Source organism: Carettochelys insculpta, chromosome 14 (assembly GCF_033958435.1).
Source record: "Carettochelys insculpta isolate YL-2023 chromosome 14, ASM3395843v1, whole genome shotgun sequence".
NCBI lineage: Eukaryota > Metazoa > Chordata > Testudines > Carettochelyidae > Carettochelys > Carettochelys insculpta.
In genome coordinates, this window is record NC_134150.1 from 34,798,270 (window position 1) to 34,822,365 (window position 24,096).

Below are 24,096 nucleotides of genomic sequence, written 5' to 3' on the forward strand. Positions count from 1 at the left end.
GACTTAAAGGTGACATGGTAGTGGTTTTTCAAGACTAAGACTAATGAAGTTTAGAATTATCACTATTGTAGGTAGGTCTTGAGGACAATCTTATGTTTAACAGTACTGTCCTGCAAGATGTTCATTAGTATAAAAGCCACTTGTAGCCTTTTCTGTAAAATAATTTTACAGATGTTTGTGGCTTCAGCTCTAGCAGCTACACTCTTGAGTTAAGTCTGCCATGTATTTTAGATCTAGTGCTCACAAGAGCACATGAAAGCCAGGAGGAATAGTACATATAGTCAGAAGAACAAAGTCTAAAATTGTTTTAGTTACCACAAAAATTATGAATATCACTGCATGCGCAAATACTACACATATCCATACACTAATTACAGCGAAAGACATGCATCCTCCTAGCTGGTGTTAAGATCTGATGAGTCTTTCAATGATTGATCATCAGTAGAGGGATGGTTCCTGTTGAAGTTTATTTTATGAAGCTAAATGTTTCCAAGCTGAGTACTGTCTTTTATCATGAGTTTTAACTATACCTATATTATGTACATGAAAGTACCAACTCTTTTTTTTCTTATTGGTATGGCCTCCCTAAAAAATTTTTGAGGTACCGTTAGACAAATCTATAAGCATCAGTCCTGTTGTTCTCATCAGCAGTAACATACAATCTGAATCCTGTTGTTAAAGAGCATTTTTGTGATCTTTACAATTTAATTTTCCAGCTATTTTTTTTTCCCTGATCTTACCTTTAGTAAATCTGTTCCCGTAATCTTACAACATTGGGCTATTCTTCTGTCACTTGTCAGCATTTCTTATCTCTAAGGACTCAGATAGCTAAGCTAAAATCTTTCATGCCTCAGCATGTAGCTCTTGCATGTTAGCCTTCCTTACTATATCTAATACATAATTATCCTTTAACTACTGATCAATCATATACTTCTCTAATCTTACAATTTAATTATATCTAGCCTGGCGTGATTGACCAATATGTCATGTCGCACAATCATATCACAGAGTAAAAACAAACTAAAATAATTAACCTCACATTTCATGTACAGAAAGGTGAAGCTACGTTTGTTTCAAAGTAACAGGATGACATTTTGCAGAAAGGTGATCGGTTTGAGGAAAGTTATAAATACACATTTTTTGTATGTGTCCCCCAGGATGAGCAATCACTTTTGGGCATCCTGGAGGTGATGCATGGGAGAGATGGGTCATCACTTTTTTTTGCCACGCTGATTTCTGCTTTGCCCGTTAAGCACATACGTTTATTACATTATAGGGGCACCTATCCCCACTTCCCCCATCCTTTGCTCCCTCAGCCTCTTCTACCTGCCCTATCCATCCTACTGGCTCTCTCCTCCTATCTTACATCCCTTGGATTGGAGGCAGGGAGGTGTATGAGTTCAATCCCAGAGTAGGCCATTTAGGGGGCTAGGGCAAAGAGATTTGAAAAAAAAAACCTCAGGGATGGTGCTTGGCTCTGCTAAGTGGGCAGGGGACGAGACTCAATGACCTGCCAAGGTACCTGCCAGCTCTATGAGATGTGTGTATTTCCCTATATCCCCATCCCACACGCATTCTTTGCTCTACTCTCCCTGACACTCAGCATTGTACCACAAGCAGGAAAGTGGGCCCAGCACTAGGGCCTAAGAGGGAAGGAGCACCTTGCAGCAGAAGCCACAGGAGGCCCAGCTCTCTGGGCTGCTTGTATTCCTCCACCCCAAACTAAACCCTCAGCTCTGCTCTCTCCCCCATTTTGTACCCTGTTGGCTCTGCCCCTTCCCTGCCCGAGTTAGAGAGACAGTTGGGATGTTCCATGGTGCCAGCTCCAGTCTGCAGCCACCAGGGGCTGATGTTCTTGCCAGTCGGCGTTGCCCATTGCCTTGGGGGGGGGGTTCGCCCCCATCATTAATCGCCTCAACCCCCTACTGGCAATTTGATCCCAAGTGCGCTCTTGCAGCTCTCCTGCCAACCTGCCTCGCCACGTGCTCACGTGCGGCCTCCGCTCAAGCTGCCGCCCGGGCCGGCTGGGGGCCACACGGGCCAGCAGCTCGGGACTTCCTCGGTGCCCTTCAGCTGCGCCACCCCTGGGGCACAGCGGGGCCGTGACGGGGCGGAACAGCCTCCTCGGAGTGCCCGCCTGTGGCCTAGGAGCCCCCGACCCTAAGTCCGGTCAGAACTGGGCCCAAGAGCTTCCCCACCCCTCTTCCCTGGCGCTCTCCGAGGAACGACGCCGCCTGCCGCAGCTGGAAAAGGAACAACTAGACCGGGCGAGACTAGGCCGAGCGGAAGCGCATTTGTAGGCGTGGCCAGGACTGAGAGGCGTGGCCATCGACGCTCGCCTTATGAATATTCATTACTGTGGAGAAGCTGCGTCCGTCGCCCACCCGGAAGTACTGCTGCTAGGCCGGTTTGTTTGTGAGCGGTCGAAAACAACATGGCGGCGCCAGGCGCTGCGGCGGCGGCGGAAAGCGGAGAGCGGCTGGGGTGGCCGCGGGCTTCGGCCCCTGACGGGGAGCGCCCTGTCGCGCGGGAGCTCGTGCGCCCGTCGGTGACTGAGCTGTCCCGGGCCGTGCGCACCAACATTCTGTGCACGGTGCCCGGCTGCGGCAAGGTGCTACCCAACAGCCCGGCCCTCAGCATGCACCTGAGCAAGGCCCACCGCGTGCAGGTAGCGACCCTCCCGCAGCGTGCCCCGAGCGCGGCCTCCCCCCGGGTCGGGACACTGGCACCCGCCGTCCCTGAGCGTGCCCCAGGTACCCCCCCCCCCACGGGTCCGGGTATCCTACCCACCCCTGCCCTTCCTGAGCGTACATGGAGACACGTGCATCTCATAGAGCTGGAAGGGTCCTTGGGAGGTCATTGAGTCCAGTCCCTGCCCTCTTGGCAGGACCAAGCACAATGTCCCCCCTTTTAGGGAAAAAAACATCTGTTTGCCCCAGTTCCTTAAATGGCCCCCTCATGGATTGAGCTCACAATCCTGGGTTTAGCAGGCCAGGGCTCATACCACTGACCTATCCCCTTGAGTCCAGGCCCACCCTTCTGCCCTATCTGGGTGTGCCCTGGGCACCACCCCCAGGTCTGGATACCTTCCTTCCCCATTCCGCCTGGATGTGGTGTGGGCACAGTACCCCCGAGTCCAGCCATTGCCCCCATGGTCTGAGTACCAACCCTCCTTACCTTTGAACATTTCCTTAGGGCAGTAGGTTTGTAAACATTTTGGTGGTGCCCAGAACATCTTCGGGTTCCTCCCTTCGGGAACACTGTAAATTGATGTGTGTCTTTAAAATAACATCAATGTGAATCGGAAACATTTCCTCTCTACCCCCTTACCCCCATACGCAACACCTGGGGTGTCTGCACTCAGGTCACTTCCCCACCTGGGCTGTGTTGAGGCAGCAAGCAGCTGAATTCTCCCTTTCCTTGTGCACCCCCTAGGGTGCATGTGGGTGAAGGAGCAGCAGTCCAGTGTAAGAGTGAGCAGCAATGCCAGCTGCTTTGTGCGTCTGGGGGGTGGAGTCAGTTTCTCCACGTGGTTGCAGGAGGGGTGTTAGGAGTTAGGGGTGCAGGAGGCACAAGGAGTAGGAGTGAAGGGGTGTAGTGCAGAGAGCACAGTACACAGGAGGGAGGTGGAGGAGAGAGGAATGCAGACGTTGGGACACTGGAGGGAGGTGCTGGGTGTGGTTCACTGTGTCATTAGGGAAAAAAGGGAGCATGTCATAGAGAGGGATGTAAGAGGAGAGTATGGGGAGCCTTTGGGGCGGGGACCATGAAGGTTGGGGCACCAAAAGGAAAATTTGTCTACAGTACCATTTTCCCTAAAGCCAGCCACTAACACAAGCCCCCTCAGGCAGCTGGTCAGATGCAAGGTCTGTCCTCTCCTCTTGCTTTATGGAAACCCTCTTTGTGGTCACTCCTGATGGGGAGGGAAGGGAAGGGCTGGAAATGTGGGAGCTGCCATGTCACATCCTCCTCCCTACTGCAACACAAGTAGAATAGGCAGGGATCACCAGCTGCGAGCTGGTGCTTCAGGCACTGATGTTTTGTGGGTCCTTTGCAGCTCTGCATGAGGCAGCTGAGAAACTCAGGTCTCTGAACTTTGGAGGTGAGCACTGAGCTATGAATATTCATTGGGCTGTGGCATCAGCAGCCCGTATAACTCACTCCATATATTTGGCACATCACATCACTCCCCTCCCATTTCTGAGCAAGGCTTGGCTGTTTCAGATACTGAATGTCCCTAACCCGTTATAGCCTTTCCTCCCCACCCACCAAGCATCTGAACAAGGTCCAATGGAGTCAGAGATCCCTGGCTCACTGAGTTCAGGTAACAAACCTCCCATATCCTAATCATGTACCTGAAGAAGGCATACCAGGCCCATGTACCATTCTGTATGCCCAGCACCTAAGCAGGCCTGATTGGTTCCAGTTACCAACCACTCTTTGCCATGAGCATGCTCCTGAGCCCCAAAATCCTCCAGGTTCTGAACCGCATATTTTGGCCCCTCCCTGACCATGCACCTGAACAAAGCCCACAAGGCCCCACTCCTCTCACCTTCCACCCCAAAATCCACTCACCCTGATCCAAGGATATATTGAACTTCCTTCCAGCCCCAGAGCATCCATGGAGTTGGTGTTTTTACAGCTCTTGATGTGCACCATTGGTTCCGCATACCAAATCCCATGATTCTGTACTTGAGCTAGGTCCTGGTTCCCACAGCCCAGATCATGCATAAAATAATGTATGCCAGGTGTACATACTGAACCAGGCTCTCAACTTGACCCCACATGTGTACTCAAACTTTGACAGCCTGCCATTTGTCCAACACCACATCTCTGGCTCCTTGCGTCTTCCGTGCCTTTTGGTGGGGAGCTCTGTAAGGACAGTTAGTATTCTTTAGAAACACAGTAAGCTGCCGAAGTGTTTCTAAAGCTACTGATGTTCAAAGGGTACTGTATATGGCATTGATGGCTGTTCTAGGTTAGTGTTTCATGTTTATTTTATTACAATGGGGAGAACGATGCATCTTCTAGAAGCTCACCCTTCATTGCGAAATGTATCAACTTGTTTAATAGAACAGGTTGAACCTCTCTAATCCGGAACCATCTCATCTGACAATATCCGTAAACCAGCAAAATTTTAGTTAGCCAGATGACCACTTAGCATGGGTGTGGACAAGTTTCTCATGGTTCCATAAAGTTTGTTTACAGCCACTCGCCCTGATTCCGTTCTGTGCTGTTATTTATTTATCGTAATTTACCCCTAAATGTCTTCTAAGAGCTGAGTAAATAGTACAAGTGATGGTAATGTGCTAGACAATATTGACTTCCCATAGTCCAGCAAATTCTCTGGTTTGGCACCGGTCAGGTCCCCAGCGTGCCAGAAGAGAGATTCAACCTGTATATGCATACTTAGAGTTCAGTTTGTCTCTATGTAGTAATTCTGTGATGACTTTTTATACATAAAAAATTGATGTCAAGAATAATGGATACTATTAAGAGTATTTTGGGATTTTATCTTTGTAACGCTCTTTCATCATTTTTAATTTGTATTTATATTGTTATGGCACCTGGAGGCCCTGGCCACTTTGTGCTACAGAACATGGGTATAAATAGTTCCCAGGGACCAAACCATGACATTTTCTCTGGGACACAGCCAGTTAGACTTGTTTGTTATTGGTCAAGTTGTCCCATGTGTATTTCTCCTCAAAACCAGATAGAAGGATTTGAATGGCATCGGCTGATGCATCCTTGGGTGAGGAGCCACAAGGGATACATAGGGTTTGAGCACAGTTCCAACAGATGAGGTTCTTCTAAACCATCCAAGCTTGTGCTTTGAGGCACATGCAGTACTTCTGGATCTACATAGGTGATCATTTTGAACCAGTTACTGCAGAATTTAACTGTTCTGTTCCTAGTTTGCTGTTGGAAGGAAATAAAATGCTTTCTTTCCCCACATAAACTGCTATAAAATCATAGGGCTGGAAGGGACCTGAGGAGGTCATCTAGTCCAGCCCTCTGCTTCAAGCAGGATCAACCCCCACTAAGTCATCCCAGCCAGGACCTTGTCAAGCCAGGACTTAAAAACCACAAGGGATGGAGGATCCACCACCTCTCTAGGCGACGCATTCCAATGCTTCACTAGTCTCCTGGTGAAATAGTTTTTCCTAATATCCAACCTACACCTCTTCCTCTTCAACTTCAGATCGTTACTCCTTGTTTTGTCATCTGACACTACTGAGAACAATTTCTCACCCTCCTCTTTAGAGCTCCCCTTCAGGAGGTTGAAGGCTGCTATTAAATCACCCTTAAGTCTTCTCTTCTGTAAACTAAACAAGCCCAAATCCTCAGCCTATCCCATAGGTCTTGTGCTCCAGCCCCTTAATCATTTTTGTTGCCCTCCACTGAACCTGCTCCAGCACATCCATATCCTTTTTATATTGGGGGGGGTGGCCCAAAACTGGACACTATATTCCAGATGTGGCATCACCAGCGCTGAATAGAGGGGTATGACCACTTCTCTAGATCTGATCAAAATGCTCCTCCTAATGCACCCTACTATACCGTGAGTGTGCTTGGCTGCAAGGGCACACTGTTTACTCACATTCCAGCCTTTCATCCACCATAACCCCTAGGTCCCTTTCTGCCATACTGCTGCTAAACCAGTCGGTCCACAGCCTATAACAGTGCTTAGGATTCTTCCACCCCAGGTGCGGGACTTTACACTTCTCCTTGTTGAATCGCATCAGATTTCTTTTGTCCCAATCCTCCAATTTATCCCGGTCACTCTGGATTCTCTCTCTACCCTCCATCATATCTACCTCTCCCCCTAGTTTTGTGTCATCCACAAACTTGCGAAGAGTGCAATCCAGTCCCTCATCCAGGTCATTAATAAAGATGTTGAACAACACCGGCCCCAGAACCGAGCCTTTCGGCACTCCACTTGAAACCAGCCACCATCCAGATATTGAGCCATTGACCACTACCCATTGGGCATAACTGTCAAGTAAGCTTTCTGTCCACCTTGTAGTCCAAGGATCCAATCCATGTTTCCTTAACTTGTAGACAAGACTGTTGTGGGAGACCGTATCGAAAGCTTGCTGAAGTCAAGGTATATCACATCCACTGACTTCCCGATGTCCACAGAGCCTGTAACCTCGTCGTAGAAGCTAATCAGATTGGTCAGGCAGGACTTGCCCCGGTGAATCCATATTGGCTACTTTTGATCACTTTCCCCTCTTCCAAGTGCTCTGAAATGGATTCTTTGAGGATCCCCTCCATTATTTTCCCAGGGATTGAGGTAAGGCTGATTGGTCTGTAGTTCTCTGAATTATCCTTTCCTTTTTTAAAAATGGGCACTACATTTACCTTTTTCCAGTCATCCAGGATCTCTCTTGATCTCCAAGAGTCTTCAAAGATAATGGCCAAAGGTTCGGCAATGACATGTGCCAATTCCCTCAGTATCCTTCATCATCATCAATAACTGTGGGCTCAGCGCCCGTTGGTGTCTGATACCTCTCTCCCGGTGCATGAAATCCAGACCCATGCATTTGTGTACATGACCCAAATAGTTCTCAGGCTTGTTATCATAGTGCCTTGTACTCTCATCAGATTCCTTGTACTCTACTGTTCCACTTGGTTATAGCTCAGGCGAGTAATGGAGCACTGTGTGTCTCAGACAGTGTCTATGGAGAGTCTGTATTTGGAAATATAGATTCTAATGGCCATGTATCTGATCATTACTGATTGAAAAATACGTTAGAGCTATATGCAGACAGTTCTCACTATAGAAACTTTTTATCTCTATATGCATATCTGCCTCTTCCATGTTCAGCCCTCTTTTACAGCACGCCTTTTACTAAACTGTTTTTGCTGTTAGGGCAGATAACTAAATAAGTGCCTAAAGAAAAGCAGATATTCATCTAGTGGAATTATCAGAAATTAGGGATAGCTGGGTTTCTAGGCACTCTTGAGAATTCTGCTAGGTGATTATCTGTTTCTTTAGGCATTTAATATACCTTTACAAAATAATCTGACCTTTAGTAATGTGATGGTGATTAACTGTGTTCCCTGTAAAGCTGAGCATTTGGGACATCACACAGGAGAGATGCAAATACTGTCCAGCTGATTAGCAGAGCACTCCCAACCAGCAGTATATGTTTCTGTTGGTTGTGCACATCCACATAGGCCTCAGTGCGTGTAACAAAATTTATTCTCTATAGGGATGGGGAAAAACTTGGCAGAGGCACCGGTGGTGGACTATGGTGTCACAAGATAACTATCTTGGAACTTAGTGGTTTTTGATTTTTTTCTAACTGAAGTTTATTTCAATACTTTCAGGAGTCAGTAGAAAACAAGTGAAAGTAAAATCTTTATCCCCAAACTCCACAAAACATTTAATTAACAAAGTTCAAGAATCCTTCAGTTTCTCTTTGATAAACTGAGACAGTTGACCATCTCATTCATTTAATTCTTTAAACTTCATTGTAGGGACTTGTGCCATTCAGTACAATTAACTTGCAACAAAAGGTTGTACAGTCCCATGCTCCCTGGGGCTGTGCATTTCTGTGGTCAGGTGCAGGGCCTGTCTTTCTGTTCCCAGGGTGATTTGTTTCTGGGGGGAAGGGGCCTGTTTAAATCCAAAACTCAACTTCTGGTGATGCGTTATATTTCAATTAGGTTTAGTGTTAAGTAGCCCTTGTTGTACTGGTAGGCTTTTATTTTGTCCCAAGTTTCTTTGGATGTTTCCGAAGTATCTATCCGGGCTCTGAAGTCTCAGGTAAGCAGGGTATATTTATGCAGAGTGTGATATGTTCATCTGTGTTCTGGAGACAGATGCAGGTACCTTTTATTTATCTCATAGTGTGGACACAGCAAAGATGTGCTATTTTGGTCTCTGTGCTTCCCAGAAGCATGGTATTTTGCTCTGGAACAGCTGACTATTTAAGCCCAAATTTCCTTCCGAGGGATAGTAGTAGATTACTAGCAAAGGGTCCAGGCATAGGTGGCTGAAATCTATTAAAAGTAGAATGTGATTTGAGAGTGAGGTGTAGTATCTTCCACAATTAATTAAGCAGAATCTGTCCCTTTTGGCACTCTGATTCTGTAGTTGTTACTGTGAACATTCAAGTGTGTACACACAGACATCCCGTTTATTAAGTGGGGCATGAAACTTTAGTTCTTTTATTTTACTGGCTTTAGCAACTTTGGCAGTGTGATTATTGCAGGCAAATATAAATTGTAAAGTAGTGATCTTATTGGTTGGAAATGCTAAGCATAATACAATACTCAAAATTAAAACCACATTGTACTGGAATACTAAGTATTTACTGAAAGGAAGTGTGGAGGTTGAAACTGTAGAGCCATTCACTGTGGACTCTTAAAAAAAAGTTTTAACAATGGCAGATGTAAATTGTTTAAATTCTGAAACCATTTTCTCTATGATGAGTAGAATTTAATATTTGGAAGTAAAGCACAGTAGGATCATCTGTTGTGATTCCTGGAGATTTCTGCTGGCATAGTTACAAAGTGGTATCTGAGCAGATTACCCAACTCAAAAAAGCATCTCCAGATCTGGAAAAGTGGGTTTGTCCCATTAAAGCTCATCACCTAATAAATCATTTTGTTAGTCTTTAAATTGCTACAAGATTGCTTTTTTTGTTCAGCTCAAATGGAGTTATCTGTTACTTAGAAAGAGCTTTTAGCTTGTATGTCAGTGCAGATAAACTAAATATTGAGCAAAAGTTATTCTGTCTTCCAAATATTAATAGCTCAGACTCACTTGCCAACTTTAATAAAAAATTACTTTTTCAGGATGGAAAAATAAATGCATCAATAAGGAAGGGTTTGAAAACGACACAGAAATTCTACTGCTGTCCTATTGAAGGCTGCCCTAGAGGACCAAACAGACCATTTTCCCAGTTTTCACTTGTAAAACAGGTATTGTTTTCTGGACTACTTTTCTTTGAGGAATAGTGTAAGAGAAATCAGGAGACAACATGGGCCAAATCTTCAAGACTGTATATGACATTCTGTATTCAAACATGTTAGGCATCCCAGTGTGTAAGCTCATATTTCAGAGCAAGTGTGTGGAGAAACCCCAGTGTATGTGCACATGACAACTTGCAGATCTACTTTGGAAGACTTCAGCCTTTGTGTGTAACAAGATTGGCATGTTCTCAAGTTCAAGAAAGCATCAGTTTCTGATTTAAAAATTTGGTTAAAAATGAAGAATTTAGAAAAGGTCATTATATACAAATTTTCTGAAGAGCTTGTGTATGGCTGCTATTTTTCTCTAAATGTCCTATGATGATAAAAAAAAAAAATCAGCAGTATGACTCCAAGGGCAATAAGATGGTTTAAATTATCAGCTGTCTTAAATGGTAGGAATTCATAGAACAGTAAAACTGGAAGGGACCTTGAAAGGTCATTGGGGCTAGTTCTCTGCCCTCTCAGCAGGACTAAGCATTGTCGAGACTATCCCCGATAAGTGTCTGTCTAATCTACTCTTAAAAATTAAGATTAATTCCTGTACTTTTGTCTCGAGAGTTAATTTCTTTACACAGTTGGCTTTCTAGTGCAGGTTAATCAGGATTATCTCTTGTTAAGAAATTCTCATATGACTTCTTTATGAAAAAAATTAAATTCTGTTGAAAACCCAAATCCTAACATTTGTGACTCATCATCACTGTCACTCCACTGCCATACTGGATCCTGCAGTTATGTTATATAGTGGTTAGAGCCCAGGGCCATGAATAAAGGGTTTTAATTATTTTCTCTGAGAACTTTGGACAACTCACTTAGCCTCTCCCCTTTTTTTCTAGTCTTTTTTAGAAAGAGAGAGAGACTTTCTCAGGTTGCGTATTTTGATGATTTAGCTATAATGTTAGTAAAGCAGCAAGATCTTTGAATGAGAGGCATTGTGCACTTGATCCTGTACCCGCTGAAAATCAGTGGCAAATCTCCCATTGATGTCAATGATACAGGAGAAGACCCTGTAAGCGTTATGTGGATGTAGTTAATTTATAGTTATAAGCTATGGGAATTGATGTAAAATTAATAACCAAGTGTAAGATATTGTCAACAAATTCATTCTCTGGTATTGTCTGAAGATTTAAAGGTAAAACAATGAAAACTGTAGGTCAATGACTATGTAAAATCATATTTTAGTTACTGTTTTTGTATAAAAAATAAACTATTAAAATTAATGGAAGCAACTTTTCAATTTCCTTTTACTCCTACCTCAACTTGGAGAGTGAAACTAGACTTGTTTCTTCATTCTGTTGTTCTCATGGTTCTAGAATAGTACTATATTGTTTGTGCCTCAGGCAGTGCAAAAAATGTTTAAATCTTTTTTTTCAGGGTAAATGCCTAAATATTTCTGTCAAGCACTTAAAAGTGTTTCTAATTAAGGAAAGTTTTCTCACTCCCCTCTAAGACTAGCATAGTTCCTGAATTATTTTGCATGTGCGAGCTCAGTATCCGTCTTGCAAATAAATGAGCTTTTAGGTATTTATTTTTATTGTTAATTTGTCTAACTTTCATTGTGAATTTTAGCACTTTATGAAAATGCATGCTGAGAAGAAGCACAAATGTGATAAATGTAGCAACTCATATGGCACAGAGTGGGACTTGAAAAGGCATATAGAAGACTGTGGCAAGACTTTCCAGTGTACGTGTGGGTGCCCTTATGCCAGCAGGACAGCATTACTGTCTCATGTTTACAGAACTGGCCATGAAATCCCTGCAGAGCACAGGTAACCGTGAAGCTATTGCATATTAAGTGATTTATTTTGTATTAAGTATTCTGGCATCTTCTTACATGCATCTCATACTTAAATCCTTTCCGTTGATGGGTGTGCTGCCTATATGCAATTAATGCCCACCAACACTAATACAGTTTGCTGTTTCTTGCTTCTGTTGCTTACAGTAGTTATAGCTCCACTGGTGGCAGTGGGAATTGAGTGTCTAATACAAAGTAAGATTGAGTTTCTAATGTCTAGCATAGGAAATGCCACCAGCTGTGGTCCTCCTATTGCTGGTGACATTTATTGCATTTTGTAGTTTAACTAATAGTGATTGTTGTTGCCAGCTGTGCATTCTGCAGTCCAATGAAAGTAGAAGGGGAAAGATCTTGGACTGGGAAGGTGTATATCCCAGGATATTATGTAGCCTGAAGTAAGCAATGATAAATATTTTTTACTCTTAATACTTACCCCACACCATATATGTCAGCTGCTTTCCTTAGTAAGACAATAAGATTGGTGGTTCTTTTCCTTAAGTATAAAAAATGGATGTGTATAAATTATTCCTAATAATGTGCACGCATAAAGCAATGTATTTACTGAGTCATCTTATATCTTGTTTTGCAGAGTGAGATGCTACATGATTATAATACTTGTGCATTCTTGTTTGGAAGGGCTAGAAAATCTGGGCTCCAGTTGTCTATAAAACTAACAACCTACTTTAGAAACTTGGAACATCTTCTTAAACACCATAACCCAAAAGGCTGAGAGATTGCAATATTTACTTTTTTAAAAGTGTTTTCCTCATTCCCTTCTTACAGTGAAGAAAAGCTCGTAGTCAGGATTAGTTTTTCTACCAGTTCAGACCTACAGAAGGATTTAACTTTTATCTCTACCCCTGCGAGTCTAGTGCCATGACTTGAAAGAGCTGGGAGGGAGGATTTTGTTGTTGGTCTGTAAACTGTGAGATAAATTCTTAATATATCATGTTTACAGGGATCCACCTAGTAAGAAAAGGAAAATGTGCACTGTGGTTTCCAATCAGCAGTTGGCAGAGAAAGTGCATGAAGCATTCATCAATGCACGCACCAGTAGTACTTGTACTCAGGAACTGGAATCCTCTGAGATGAAACTAATGGCCTCCTTGGAAGGCTCCTGCAGTTCTAATATCAGTAAGCAAACTCTCCCACAGCCAGAGTGTACACCGAAGATGCTTTTGCCAAAGCCCAAAGTAGCGTTGGTTAAACTTCCAGTAATGCAGTTTGCTCACTTGCCTGTTTTTGTGACGGCAACTGATTCCTCTGTCAAACCTGTTGTGATGGCTGTTGATAATCGAGGCTCTGTTATGAGTACTCTTCACTTATTACCTCAGTCTGTTGGAATTCTGATACCAGCATTGGAGGCAGAAGCACTTGTATTTAAAGACACCGTGCCTATTTCAAAAATGGCAAATTCTGGTGCTGTTGAACCAATTAGCGCCAATGTACAAGTCAACTTGGGCAAGGTAACACCAAGTAATATGGAACAAGACGTGGGGGGAGCATGTCACAAGAATAAAATCTCTTCAATAAATGTTCAAACCGACTTGTCTTATGTTTCACAGAACTTTGTGCCAGCTGCAGCCTGGACTCCTGATTCTTCTGTATCCTCTTGCTCTCAGACAGACCTAACATTCAGTTCACAGGTTTCATTACCAATCAGTGTTCAGACTCAAACACTGTTGCCCAGTTCTAAACTGACTTCTTCCATAGCTGCCCAGACTGATGCTTTTGCTCAGGCTTGTTTCCAGTCATGTGGCATTTCTAGAGAGACTCAGACCAATCGAATACAGAGCTCTATTGATGGGAAGGTACAAATGGACCAGGCTGTAATGTGCAATGATATTTTTGACAGTGTTCAGCCAGTTTACAATGTTTCAACCCAGATTGGGCTGCCAGAAAACAACTTAATGGCTGCAAACATGGATCAGAGCTTGCTACAAAGAAGCAACTGCAAGACCCTAAGTCAGGAGACAGTAAAATCTGAGCCCATTATCAACTTCAATACACAGACTAATGTACTCCCGCAGCAAAACATGACAGATAATCAAACCCAGACAATGGACTTACTAAGTGACCTAGAAAATATCTTTTCAGGTAACATGTCTGGCCAGACATTGGATAACCGTGGTCTTTTGTCTGACACGAGCGCTGGTGCTGATACACATCTGCCATCTGGCCCAACCCAAAGCACAGCCATAGACTTTGACATTGAAGAGTTTTTTTCAGCCTCCAATATACAAACTCAAACTGAGGAGAGTGAACTTGCTAACCTGAACTCTGAGCCAGCCTTGGAATCCCTGGACATTGAAACCCAGACTGATTTATTTTTTTCAGACAGTGCCACTCAATCGTATAGTTGCAGGGGAAACTCTAACTTCTTAGGTTTGGAAATGTTTGATACCCAGACACAGACAGATTTAAATTCCTTCTTAGACAATAGCACCCATTTGCCTTTAGGAAATATATTGAAGCAGTCCAGCTTCTCCATGAGCACTGACTCATCTGATACCGAAACTCAGACAGAAATACACTCTGCTGCTAAAAATATGGCAAGTCAAAATACAGAAAATAAAGTCCAGCTGAACAGTGCTGAAACACAAACTATGGATAGCTGCTTTGAGACTCTGGGAAACCTATTCCTTACCAGCAATGAGACACAAACAGCTATGGATGACTTTCTTCTGGCTGACTTGGCCTGGAATACAATGGAATCACAGTTCAGTTCAGTAGAAACACAGACCTGTGCAGAATTGTGTTCCTTGGTTTGTCAGAAGTTTGGAGAAAGCCATTGAGGGTTGCTTAATATTGTTTTTCTTTGGATTTGAAACTAAGTTATTGGGGTGGGGAAGAGGAGAAGGCACTGACCAAGTTATATACATGGAATGTAGTTGCCCACGCACAGTTGGTCAAAAACTTTCTCCTGTAAGGTACTTCAGCTGTTCTATATGTGCATAAATGTCTACACATTTGTAACCTGTTAATGTAAGTTTGAACTTTCTGAGTGAATGTTCTTGTGGTGCCTACCGTTGTTGATCTGTGTAACAATGCTATGTCAACATGTCTGTTGAACCTCAGTTCAGGCTTTTATATTTGTCTATGCCTGTATATTTCTGGCTCAAACCTAAGCTTATAATCTTGGAGCAAAAGGAGGCCTATTTAATTCTGACAAACCCCCTCCCCAGGAAGCCCTCAGTGGCTTAAGCTGCTTTTTGTTTTTTAAAAACTTAGATTTGATAAAACTCCCCATATTATCTTACCAATCCTATACAAAGAATGTAGAAACATTTCTTACTAGATGTGGTTTTCAAGCAGTTGTCTCAAAAACGAGCCTGTAATACCCATTTGCTGATTTACGCATATATAAGTTTAAAGTGTAACTAGTGTGAGAAACGAAACTTGTTTTTACTTCTCTCTCAATTGGTATAATTAGCATTAATGTTAAGGGGATGTAAAAAAAACCTTCTGAGATACTTAACTCTTACACTTATCATGCAGTAAGTTTAGTGCATATGCTGTAATGAAACAGCATACAAGTCTACAGTATTTTTGGGCTTTTCAAGGAAGGATTTGTGTTCCTAACTGACATTTTTTCAAAGAAACAAATCAGGGAAATTCTAAATATTAGAATGTGTGAGTGAAAGATTGGAACAGATCATTGGGTTACACTGTAATTCACATACCAGTAGCAAGTTATTTGCTAATTTGAGGAATAGTAGATTTGTTATACTAGAACTATCAACCTTACCAAAGACCTTAGAACTGTTAGACTTGTAACTTCTGACTTCCTGGATAGTCTCTTGACTAAATTACTGCACTTAAATCTTACTCTTCCAGAGCAAGACTAGGTAGAGCTCACAACGTTCAGAGTTTTAGGCTGCTGACTTCCCTGCATAGCAACAGGTTTGTTCCTCTGCAGAATGAGCTAAGCCATCCTTTATGCCCCTGGTTTCCCTGTAAAGTATTCCCTGTCAACAATTATCTGTTTTTAAAATTGGTGATACTCAAGGAAGCCATGGAGATTTCCTTCATCTACTCTCTTCTCCTGGCTGATCAGTTACAACAGGCATGTACTTCAATGGAAAGGCAGTTATTCTACTGTGTGAGCCAGTCTTTAGTCTTGCATCACTCTTTTCTGTCCTTTGGAATTTCTGGGGTGTTACTAACTTTTTTTATTTTCTTGTAACTCTATTTCAGGAGCATCCAGTTCTGCCCTGCAGGTCAGTCTGGAAGGTTGGTTGCAGCAGCATCTTGCCTTAGAGCACCTGTATGTGCCATCCAGAAATATTTGGATTTCATGCTGCCCTGTCTCCAGCTTATGAAAAGGGCAGAGCTTTCAAGACCAGCATGTAAAAGGCAGAATAGTCTATCTGCGTTGGTTGGAAATTCCAAAGTGTAACTGGTCTGGAGCAGCTTAAGTGGTGGCAGTTGCAGTGGACTTCCAAGAATTCAGATGGTTTTGGTTTCATTTGTGTTTGGAGCATTGCACTGAGGTCAGAATGCCTCAGCACTGGCAAGATCTGTGTAGTCAGAGCTCTACACACCAGAGGAATTTATGCTATTGAGGCATAGATTGTGTTACAGTTGCATCAGAGTACAGTGAATTTGAAGGGCACTAACAGCATCATTGATCTGTCAGGGCCTGCTGCACCATTGGACCCTGATGCACAAATAGAGATAATCTTAGATCACACCAGAGCTGGGCATTTGAGTGATACTCTCCCAACAAAGGCACATCTTGAAGCTCACTTGCTGTTTGTATTTCGGTCAGTGCTACATTGTGGTGTCTCAGAACAGAGGCTTGTTGTATTTCTGACTAGCATGCCAGTCCTGAGGGCTCTTGGAGCATTGGTCAGCTTGTATACAAAGAGGTCACCCATAATGTTTTAGGCACCAAAGCCATGAAGTAATTTATCTGATGTACAGGTGCATTGCCCAGCTGTTCTCATAGTGCATTAGGCAGATGTTCACCCACAGCATTAGTGGTGAGGAAGTAAGTTGGAAGTGCTGATGGCTTGGCGCACTGCAGAGCCTTCCATATGGGAGAGTTTGTTATGGTAATGGCTTAAATGGCTTGGCTTGGAGCATTTCAGGCTGCTTTTACCCAAGTGCAGCTTCAGTGTAATCATTTATTACGGTACACCAAAACGATGTTGTGCCAGGGATGGCTTAGTATGATGTGCTGTCAGTGAATTGCATGCCTGATATCATGGATATACCAGTTTATGTGCCTCCACAACCCACTTCAGGCCAGTGTTTCATAGCTGATTCCTTTTTGAGCATTGTACTCTGGAGCACTGTTGTAGTGTGCCAATTAGTAAGGTGCTGCCTCTAGGTGTCTTAGAGCATTGGACATCACACTCCGGATTCCCCCAGCTGAGGAGGTCAGCTTCGTAGATATCAGTGGATTGTGGAGCCACTTGCATGCACAAGAATAAATTGTTGGAGAGGTTTGCCCATCTGTGTCTGTCAGTTCATGATCCTTGGAGAAGATAATGTTTATGCTTTGAACCAAAGCACCCAGCTTCAACTGTCCAGAGGCCTTGAATCTTGCAGTGTTCATAAACTGAGAGAAACATGAGAGGTGGTGCTCTAACTGGGAGTATTTGCCAGAAGGTGGCAGGTACCAGCTTAGACCATAAAGACCATAGTGAAACTTGATTTTTTGCAATAGTATTCTGGTATTGGTGATTGGCTGTACCAAACGACATGATTTCTGAGAGTGTGAAGTCCAAAGAAGAACAAAATACATATTGCATATAGCCAAACAAAGCCTGAGTTTCTCTCCCTTAAGTCACCAGTGCACTCAAATTTCATGCAGCCAAATTATGCAGCTTCCTGTGCAGACTAGTTGGTAACTGCCTTTGGGTAGAACCATGCTCTGCTTGTAGATGTATTTGAGATGGATGCTGGCTACCTGAGCCCATTGCAGGTTCTGGTCTGTTCTTTGATCACTGTGGAGCATGTTTACTCATCTGTGGTCATTACTGAGCTCTAGAATTTTGGCTTCTCAAACCTTCGTATCCTCTGTTATGTGTTGCCTCTTGCTAAGCTGGTGTGTGTCCAGTTACTGTACTGACTAAAGGAATAACCCCTTTGGCTGCAGTAGAAAGGAAGGGGCTGGAGCATATCCCTTCAAGTATGGCCTCGGCTGATTGTATCTAAAGGTCATGCCCAGATCCCAGAGTCACTCCTTAGCACGTTTTATTCACTAGTAATATTAAGGACCCACAATGCTGCTTTCAGTTTTGCAAAGGAACACTTGCCTACTTACAAGAACAGAAGAGGTATTGGGTTTATATTTTGATGTTCAACAGTCCCTGGTCAGTGTAGAAGGTTTTGTTTTTGGAGACCTGATGCAACTGATCTATAGCCCTTCCTTTCTGGACACAGCTCCCAGTACAAGCCTGTGATTGTTTCTTGCTTTGTGGGTCTAAACTAATATACTACAGGATCTTTTCCTGGGGAGGCTTTTGGCTTTTCCTGCTTTCTTTAACTGTTCTATTATCAAGCCAACAAACTGAGTTGGTGGGCATATGTACCCAGAAACTGTAATGCAGGCAACAGATCCTTGTGCATACCTGCCTTCAGTGCATACCCTGTGCTGCTTGTCCACTGTTTATCCCCCTGGTATTCTCCAATATGGGAGTATGCTGGAAGTCTCCACAATCCTGAATGTACAGAACTGCCTTTTGCAGTTCTAGCACTCCATGACTTGGTGAATCTGCTGCTTCATGGACAGTCCCCTCAAGTTTCTTGGTCTCTAGAAGCAGGAACCCAGCCAACTTGGTATATTGAGAGAAAGGAAAATTACAGGCATGTAATTCTGTTTCTCTGAAGATATTGTATGACTGGATTCCTTCTCACCCACCCAGTTCTTGTGAAGGAGAGGGGGGTGAAGTGTGTCTGCATGAATCCATCCTGTCTATAGCAATATTTATGCTTTGGTTTTAAGAGGTCTTTCCCATGGTCTTCCTGTAAAAGCCCAAAACTCAAGCATGGGAATCAATTTCTGTGATACGTTCAGGCAACAGAATTACAGCAGGTGAGTTTCCCACTATTAGCCGTCCAAGTAGAATAGCTAGCCACCCTGCAGGTTCATGATGCAGACGTGCAGATTAGCATTTCTTTGGTTTAAGCCTCAAACACTTTGCAGAGGAGTGAATTGTGCATGCCTTGTTCTCAGTGGCAGATACCACCAGCATTTTTTTAATAGAAATGTGTTGACACTGCTGGTTCTCCTGAACAGTTGTCGTCTTAAATGAATATCACGATGCTATCTATCTCAAATATGTAGTAATGGAGCATTATAAGGCAATAGGGTGTTGATGCTGAATTTGGCCCCATTTCTCCCAATGCCCATAGAATTAACATTTGATACTTGGGCAATACATTAAATGAGTGTACTGTTATCAGTCTGAAATTTGTTAAACAACATCTAGTGGCGTGAAACAATTGAACAGTAAATACACCTTGTTTTGATGGGCATGGGACACTTTAACCCCAAAGCTACCTACAGTCTAAATAAATAAATATCATTCTGATTGTATAGAATTATTTACATTGGAAATTTATGAAAATGAGTCTGTGGAAAATTCCTTACACTAAAAGGATGGATTCCCCAATATTAAGATATCCCTAGTTCTGGATTTACTAATTAACACTTCTAAGAGGTGAGAGAGGCTACACAATCAAATTTAGCTCTATTGTGTAAGGCACTGAATAAATGCATTAAAACTTGATTTGAGATCTTCAGGTAAACATTAATGCTTCCAAGACTTTTTTTTTTAAATTGCAGTGTTTTCTTTCATTGGTCTTCCAAAATTTGCACTAACTTAAGTATGTCAGTCTGCAAAATTGATTTTAGGTGGGATTCTGTTATTAACAATCCCTTTGATGTTCTACTGCCCTTTTGTTGGCTGTAGTGGACTAGCTGGTGAAGAAAGGGAGACTTTCTTTTTGGCACCCAAAATAGCCTGTCATACCATGTAGCCTTCTCACATAAACCTTTCTCCATATAGTCATACTTGCTCTGTTTTCTTTCATTTCCGGCATCATTGCAATTTCTCATCCTTTCAACTGCTGGCTCTCGTATGCCTGTGTTAGACCACTCTGAACTCCACTTGCATTCTAGACTTAAGTGGGCTGTCACTGGCCACCCAATCATGCATCCCATGACCTATTGGTGTGTGGGGAAAAACCTGAATGTGGGATTTAACATTATGGATCAGCCATTTGGTTAACCAGATCCAGTACTCTACCACTGACAGTGCTTAGTACCTAATTCTTCAAAGGAAAATGAAGCCCCCTAAAACACTGTTACAGTTGATCCAAAGCCATTGAAGTAAGTTGTATTCTGTTGCACTCAGTGGGCTTTTGGATCAGACCTTTGGACAACCATATGTAATATTTTCAGTCATAGCTGAATTCTTCCCTCTTTTGTCAGTCATTTTAGAGTGCACTCAAGCATGAGTGAAGATCTGTTTATAGCCCGCCAGGAATTTTAACTTTTGTCTTGCAATCCAGAAACTAGTTTATATTGTCTCTTGGATACACCCATATATAACCCTCATGCCATGCAGATTTACTGAGAGAAACACCAATGCCAAAACACTTAAAGAGGTGATTAAAGCAACTGTGGACATTTCTAATTAATAGCGTACATTAGGGATTGGAGCTGCTTGTAAATAGGATGTGTTACATGCACCCTGGCAGGGAAATGGCATATTGGTAATGGCCAAATAGCCATGTATGTGCACATAAACCTATCCATATATCAACACAAAAAAAAAAAGACTTCAGTTTCTGAAAGAATATTGACATTTATGTTTAATTTGCATATATTGCACTCTCTTTCATTAATACAAAAGAGACAAGTTCAACTCAGTCCCTATTCTTGTATTCAGCAAAGTATAAGCACAAGGACAGTGAAAAACTTGGTATGTTAAGCTTAACAAAGAGCTGCCTTGAATTTATTGATGGCAGTATAGTAAAAATTTAGATTGAACTGTGATAACAGAGGTTAAGCATGCTGAGAGTGCAGAAATGTGCAGACACCCATTTCTGTGTATACACTTGTAAATATCTGAGCAATTGATATAATGAAAAAAACTTTTTCAGTTCCAGGGAAACTTTTGTTTCCTCAGCCTGACAAATTAACAATCTAGGATGAAACAAATCTAACTCTTAAATATACATGTATGCTTGCTAGACACCAGCTTTGTATACAAAACACTTCCACATTATCTGAAATCCTAAAACAGCATAAAGTATTTATATTCAACTAAGAGTTAAGCAGCTTAAAGAAACTAAGACTGTATAATAGATCTTGCTGAATTTGTTCAAGCTTTAAACCATTCTAGAGCCACATCTGATTTTCCCAATTTTTCATACCCCTTGAAAACTTTATCTCCAAGCACACATGCCATGCCTCTTTAAAAAGTCTAAATTTTGCTGTTAATTGTGTCTGCATCCATATTAATACCTGATTACTCTGAATTAGCATAAAGGGTAATAGAGCATGCTTCTGAATTCAAGTAACTGTCTAGTGCTACTTTAGTCCTGCCGATATTTTGGTACATTCTTAACGTTAAGCAGGTGAATAATGTAACTTATTTCAGTGGTACTGTTCACAGTCTTAACTTTAAATGTGTAAATGTAGGAAGGATAGGAATATAAAATTGAAAGGTTATCTAACATAGAATTATGGATGTAGAATATGTTTGAATAAAACACAGATGTGGCTAATATGGGTATGCTTCATTCAGTCAGTGTAAGTCATTCTTAAGAGAAGAATATATGGTGCTGAAATTACAATGCTGAGGTCAACCAAATTGTTGTTAAATGATCTTTTATTATGAAAGTTGTGCAGAGTAACTCCCTGCAGTTTCCTTTGCTTTAATCTAATTTGGGGATGCTCTGTGATTTTGACAACATTCTTTATGTACAGATTTCTATTGTTCCAAATAAACTTACACCAAAATGTCATTCTTGACAAAGGCATTTGTACAGTCACCTTGATTTGTTTAAAAATGCCGCTGCATTTGTTTCAACGAGCCCCGTGCAAATAGGCTTCCATCCTTAAAGCTGCCTGTAAACACTAGGTGGTAACTAGGTTGTGGTGGAGATTAGACACAATACACTTTTTCTGAATGCCTTGTGCAAATTTGCAGGAATTTAAGTTCTCAGCCCCTGAAGCATCTTTAAATTAGTTTATATGAATTAGTCTACATGTTCGAGTGGCAAAAAATCCGTGCAAGTATTTGTCAGTCTACAGCTGGAATACTCTTGTTAAAATTTCTTTGCTATGCAATGAATAGAATCAGATTGTTCAACTTTGTATTGATGTGCAATCGCGTTGCTGCAAAGTTTGTTTTTCTGTGTGCGCATAACTCTTCCAGTTCATGAAAAACTGAAATAGTGGAAATCCCCAAATGACTTTTCTGCGACTTAAAATATCAGGATTCTGCTGAGCTGCTTCTTATTTATACCATCCCCATACATCATCCTTAATGCTGTCTTTAGAGGGGGAAACACTCGATGACTTTGGAAGCTGCTGCTACAATACATCAAGAAGATGCCTACTGAAAGGACATTCTTCTAGTTTCAAACAGTGGTTTCCATTTTGGATTGTGCAGTCTTACAAATACATGCTTCAAGCATTCACTTGGCTACAGAGCTGATAGTAGCATGAATATATTTTCAGCACACAGATGGAAGAGGTGGGTTATGAGCCATGTTCTCAAACCAGCCTTATTTTCATTTTTAAACTTTTACTAGAATGTATCCATTCTTAATTTTTAAAATTTGAGAATTTAAGGCTAATTACAAAACTTGGTGGATGTTTCTGTTCCAAAGCCTATTGAAGCCTATTAAATTTGTCATTGGCATCTGAAATAGCAGAAGTCTACTTTATCCCCTCACTATATGGAGTTTGAGCTTCTAGTGGACAAACAAGCTTCAGCCAGAAGCAAGTGGGTTTTTGTTTTATATAAATGTTACAAGTGGCAATCCCAAAGAACTGTCTTAGTAGTTGTGAAACTGTTTAGTATAATGCATGCAAAAACCCCCTGTGCCAAAAGGTTTTTTCTGTTGTATTTTTCTCATGTTACCTTCTAAAGTTGTAGTGTTTTATACATAAAGTACACATTAAAACACTTTTTTCACAAATGAAGCACTTGAGTAATCTTGTAAATAATACATAATATGTTGGAGTAAAGCTTAATTTCAATCTGATTTTTGTCTTGTATTTTTTTATAGGACTGTGCCTAAATTGGCAATGGAAAATACACACTTCAGGAGTGCATTAGAGTATCACTTATAAGTGTAATAAAAAATGGGTGGCTGTTTTTTGGAGAAAGATAGTTCTTTATGGTATTCCACATTCTTCAGCCTCTGGTGATAAGGGTTATGAAGGGTAAAAACCCTATTAAGCCTGAAAAAGTCAGTTGTCTCCATGTCCCTAGATTGCAGTGAGTTACCTCATGGCCTCATAAGGAGCTGCATTTTTTTTAACTTTATAAGGCTTATCTTTAACAAATCAACATTCAGAAAATTCATTCTGTATAAAAACAAAAAATGTATTCTGTAACAAATAGTAATACAGTTGTTTTAGGAGCAGAACTGAACTCGCTAGCGTAGATGTAGCCTGGGAGTCTGGTCTTTTGTTTGTTAATGAAAGCAGCCCTGGCTCCATTTTGTTCTGTGTTCAATGTTCCACTTTTTCACAGAAACTTCATGCTGGCAAGTTATCTGTTCTCAAGGTGCTAGAACTAGTTACAGGAAAATACTGAATATAATTGAAGTCAGAACACAATGCCAATGGTGCTGCTTGAGGTTATCTTGCAGGGAAAAATTAATAACCTTTCTGTGTTTGTTTTTAAAGTGTTTCATGTTTGTTCCACTCTTGGTGTCTCTGTGCTTCCATGCACAGAGGGTTGGGGTGTTTTTCTTATTAGCAGTACTCACCAGGAAGGCCCAAGTACCCTCTGTGTCTTGCACACTGCAGGAGTAAAAGGCCAAGTCACCCCACACCTTCCTTTGTTCTTTGCTACTAGAAAGATACCAGTGGGGGCAGGAGGGTGGAATGGGTGTATACAGTACAGGTAGAAGAAAAACCATTACAGAAAAGAAAGTAACCATTTTTTCTTTGTGATTGGACATATCTGTTCCACTGCAGGTGATTCACAAGCAGCAGCATCTGGATGTGGTTTTGCAGTTTGCTTACAGAGACTAAAGTATCATTTGTCTGAATTTAACAGGCTAGAGGCTGTTGAGAGACTGTGACATGCCTAGATTGCTACTGTGCACATCTCTAA

At 42.0% G+C, this 24,096-nt stretch overlaps 1 protein-coding gene and 1 long non-coding RNA gene across 3 annotated transcripts in view; one reads left to right on the top strand and one right to left on the bottom strand.

Moving 5' to 3' along the window:
• LOC142020481 (uncharacterized) overlaps window positions 1-3,468 on the bottom strand; it is a 13,934-nt gene extending 10,466 nt beyond the window's left edge. Inside the window, exon 1 of the long non-coding RNA XR_012647422.1 lies at window positions 3,178-3,468. This is a non-coding gene — a long non-coding RNA (uncharacterized LOC142020481). The remainder of the gene's footprint in view (window positions 1-3,177) is intronic.
• On the top strand, window positions 2,410-23,531 carry ATMIN (ATM interactor). Of its 2 annotated transcripts, XM_075008314.1 has the most exons (5): window positions 2,410-2,668; window positions 9,811-9,936; window positions 11,554-11,753; window positions 12,738-14,498; window positions 15,977-23,531. In XM_075008314.1, exons 1-5 carry the CDS (start codon window positions 2,435-2,437, stop codon window positions 16,176-16,178), a joined length of 2,523 nt encoding a protein of 840 aa, XP_074864415.1. In that variant the 5' UTR covers window positions 2,410-2,434; the 3' UTR covers window positions 16,179-23,531. The 2 variants fall into 2 exon arrangements, with proteins under 2 accessions (XP_074864415.1, XP_074864416.1); XM_075008315.1 differs by having other exon boundaries at window positions 12,738-16,114.
• The last annotated feature ends 565 nt before the right edge of the window (window positions 23,532-24,096 follow it).

Coding starts and splice junctions, on each gene's coding strand:
- ATMIN (XM_075008314.1), top strand. CDS start 2,435: ATGGCGGCGCCAGGCGCTGCGGCGGCGGCGGAAAGCGGAGAGCGGCTG. Junction 9,937..11,553: donor AGTTTTCACTTGTAAAACAG/GTATTGTTTTCT, acceptor TGTGAATTTTAG/CACTTTATGAAAATGCATGC. Junction 14,499..15,976: donor TGGAATACAATGGAATCACA/GTTCAGTTCAGT, acceptor ACTCTATTTCAG/GAGCATCCAGTTCTGCCCTG.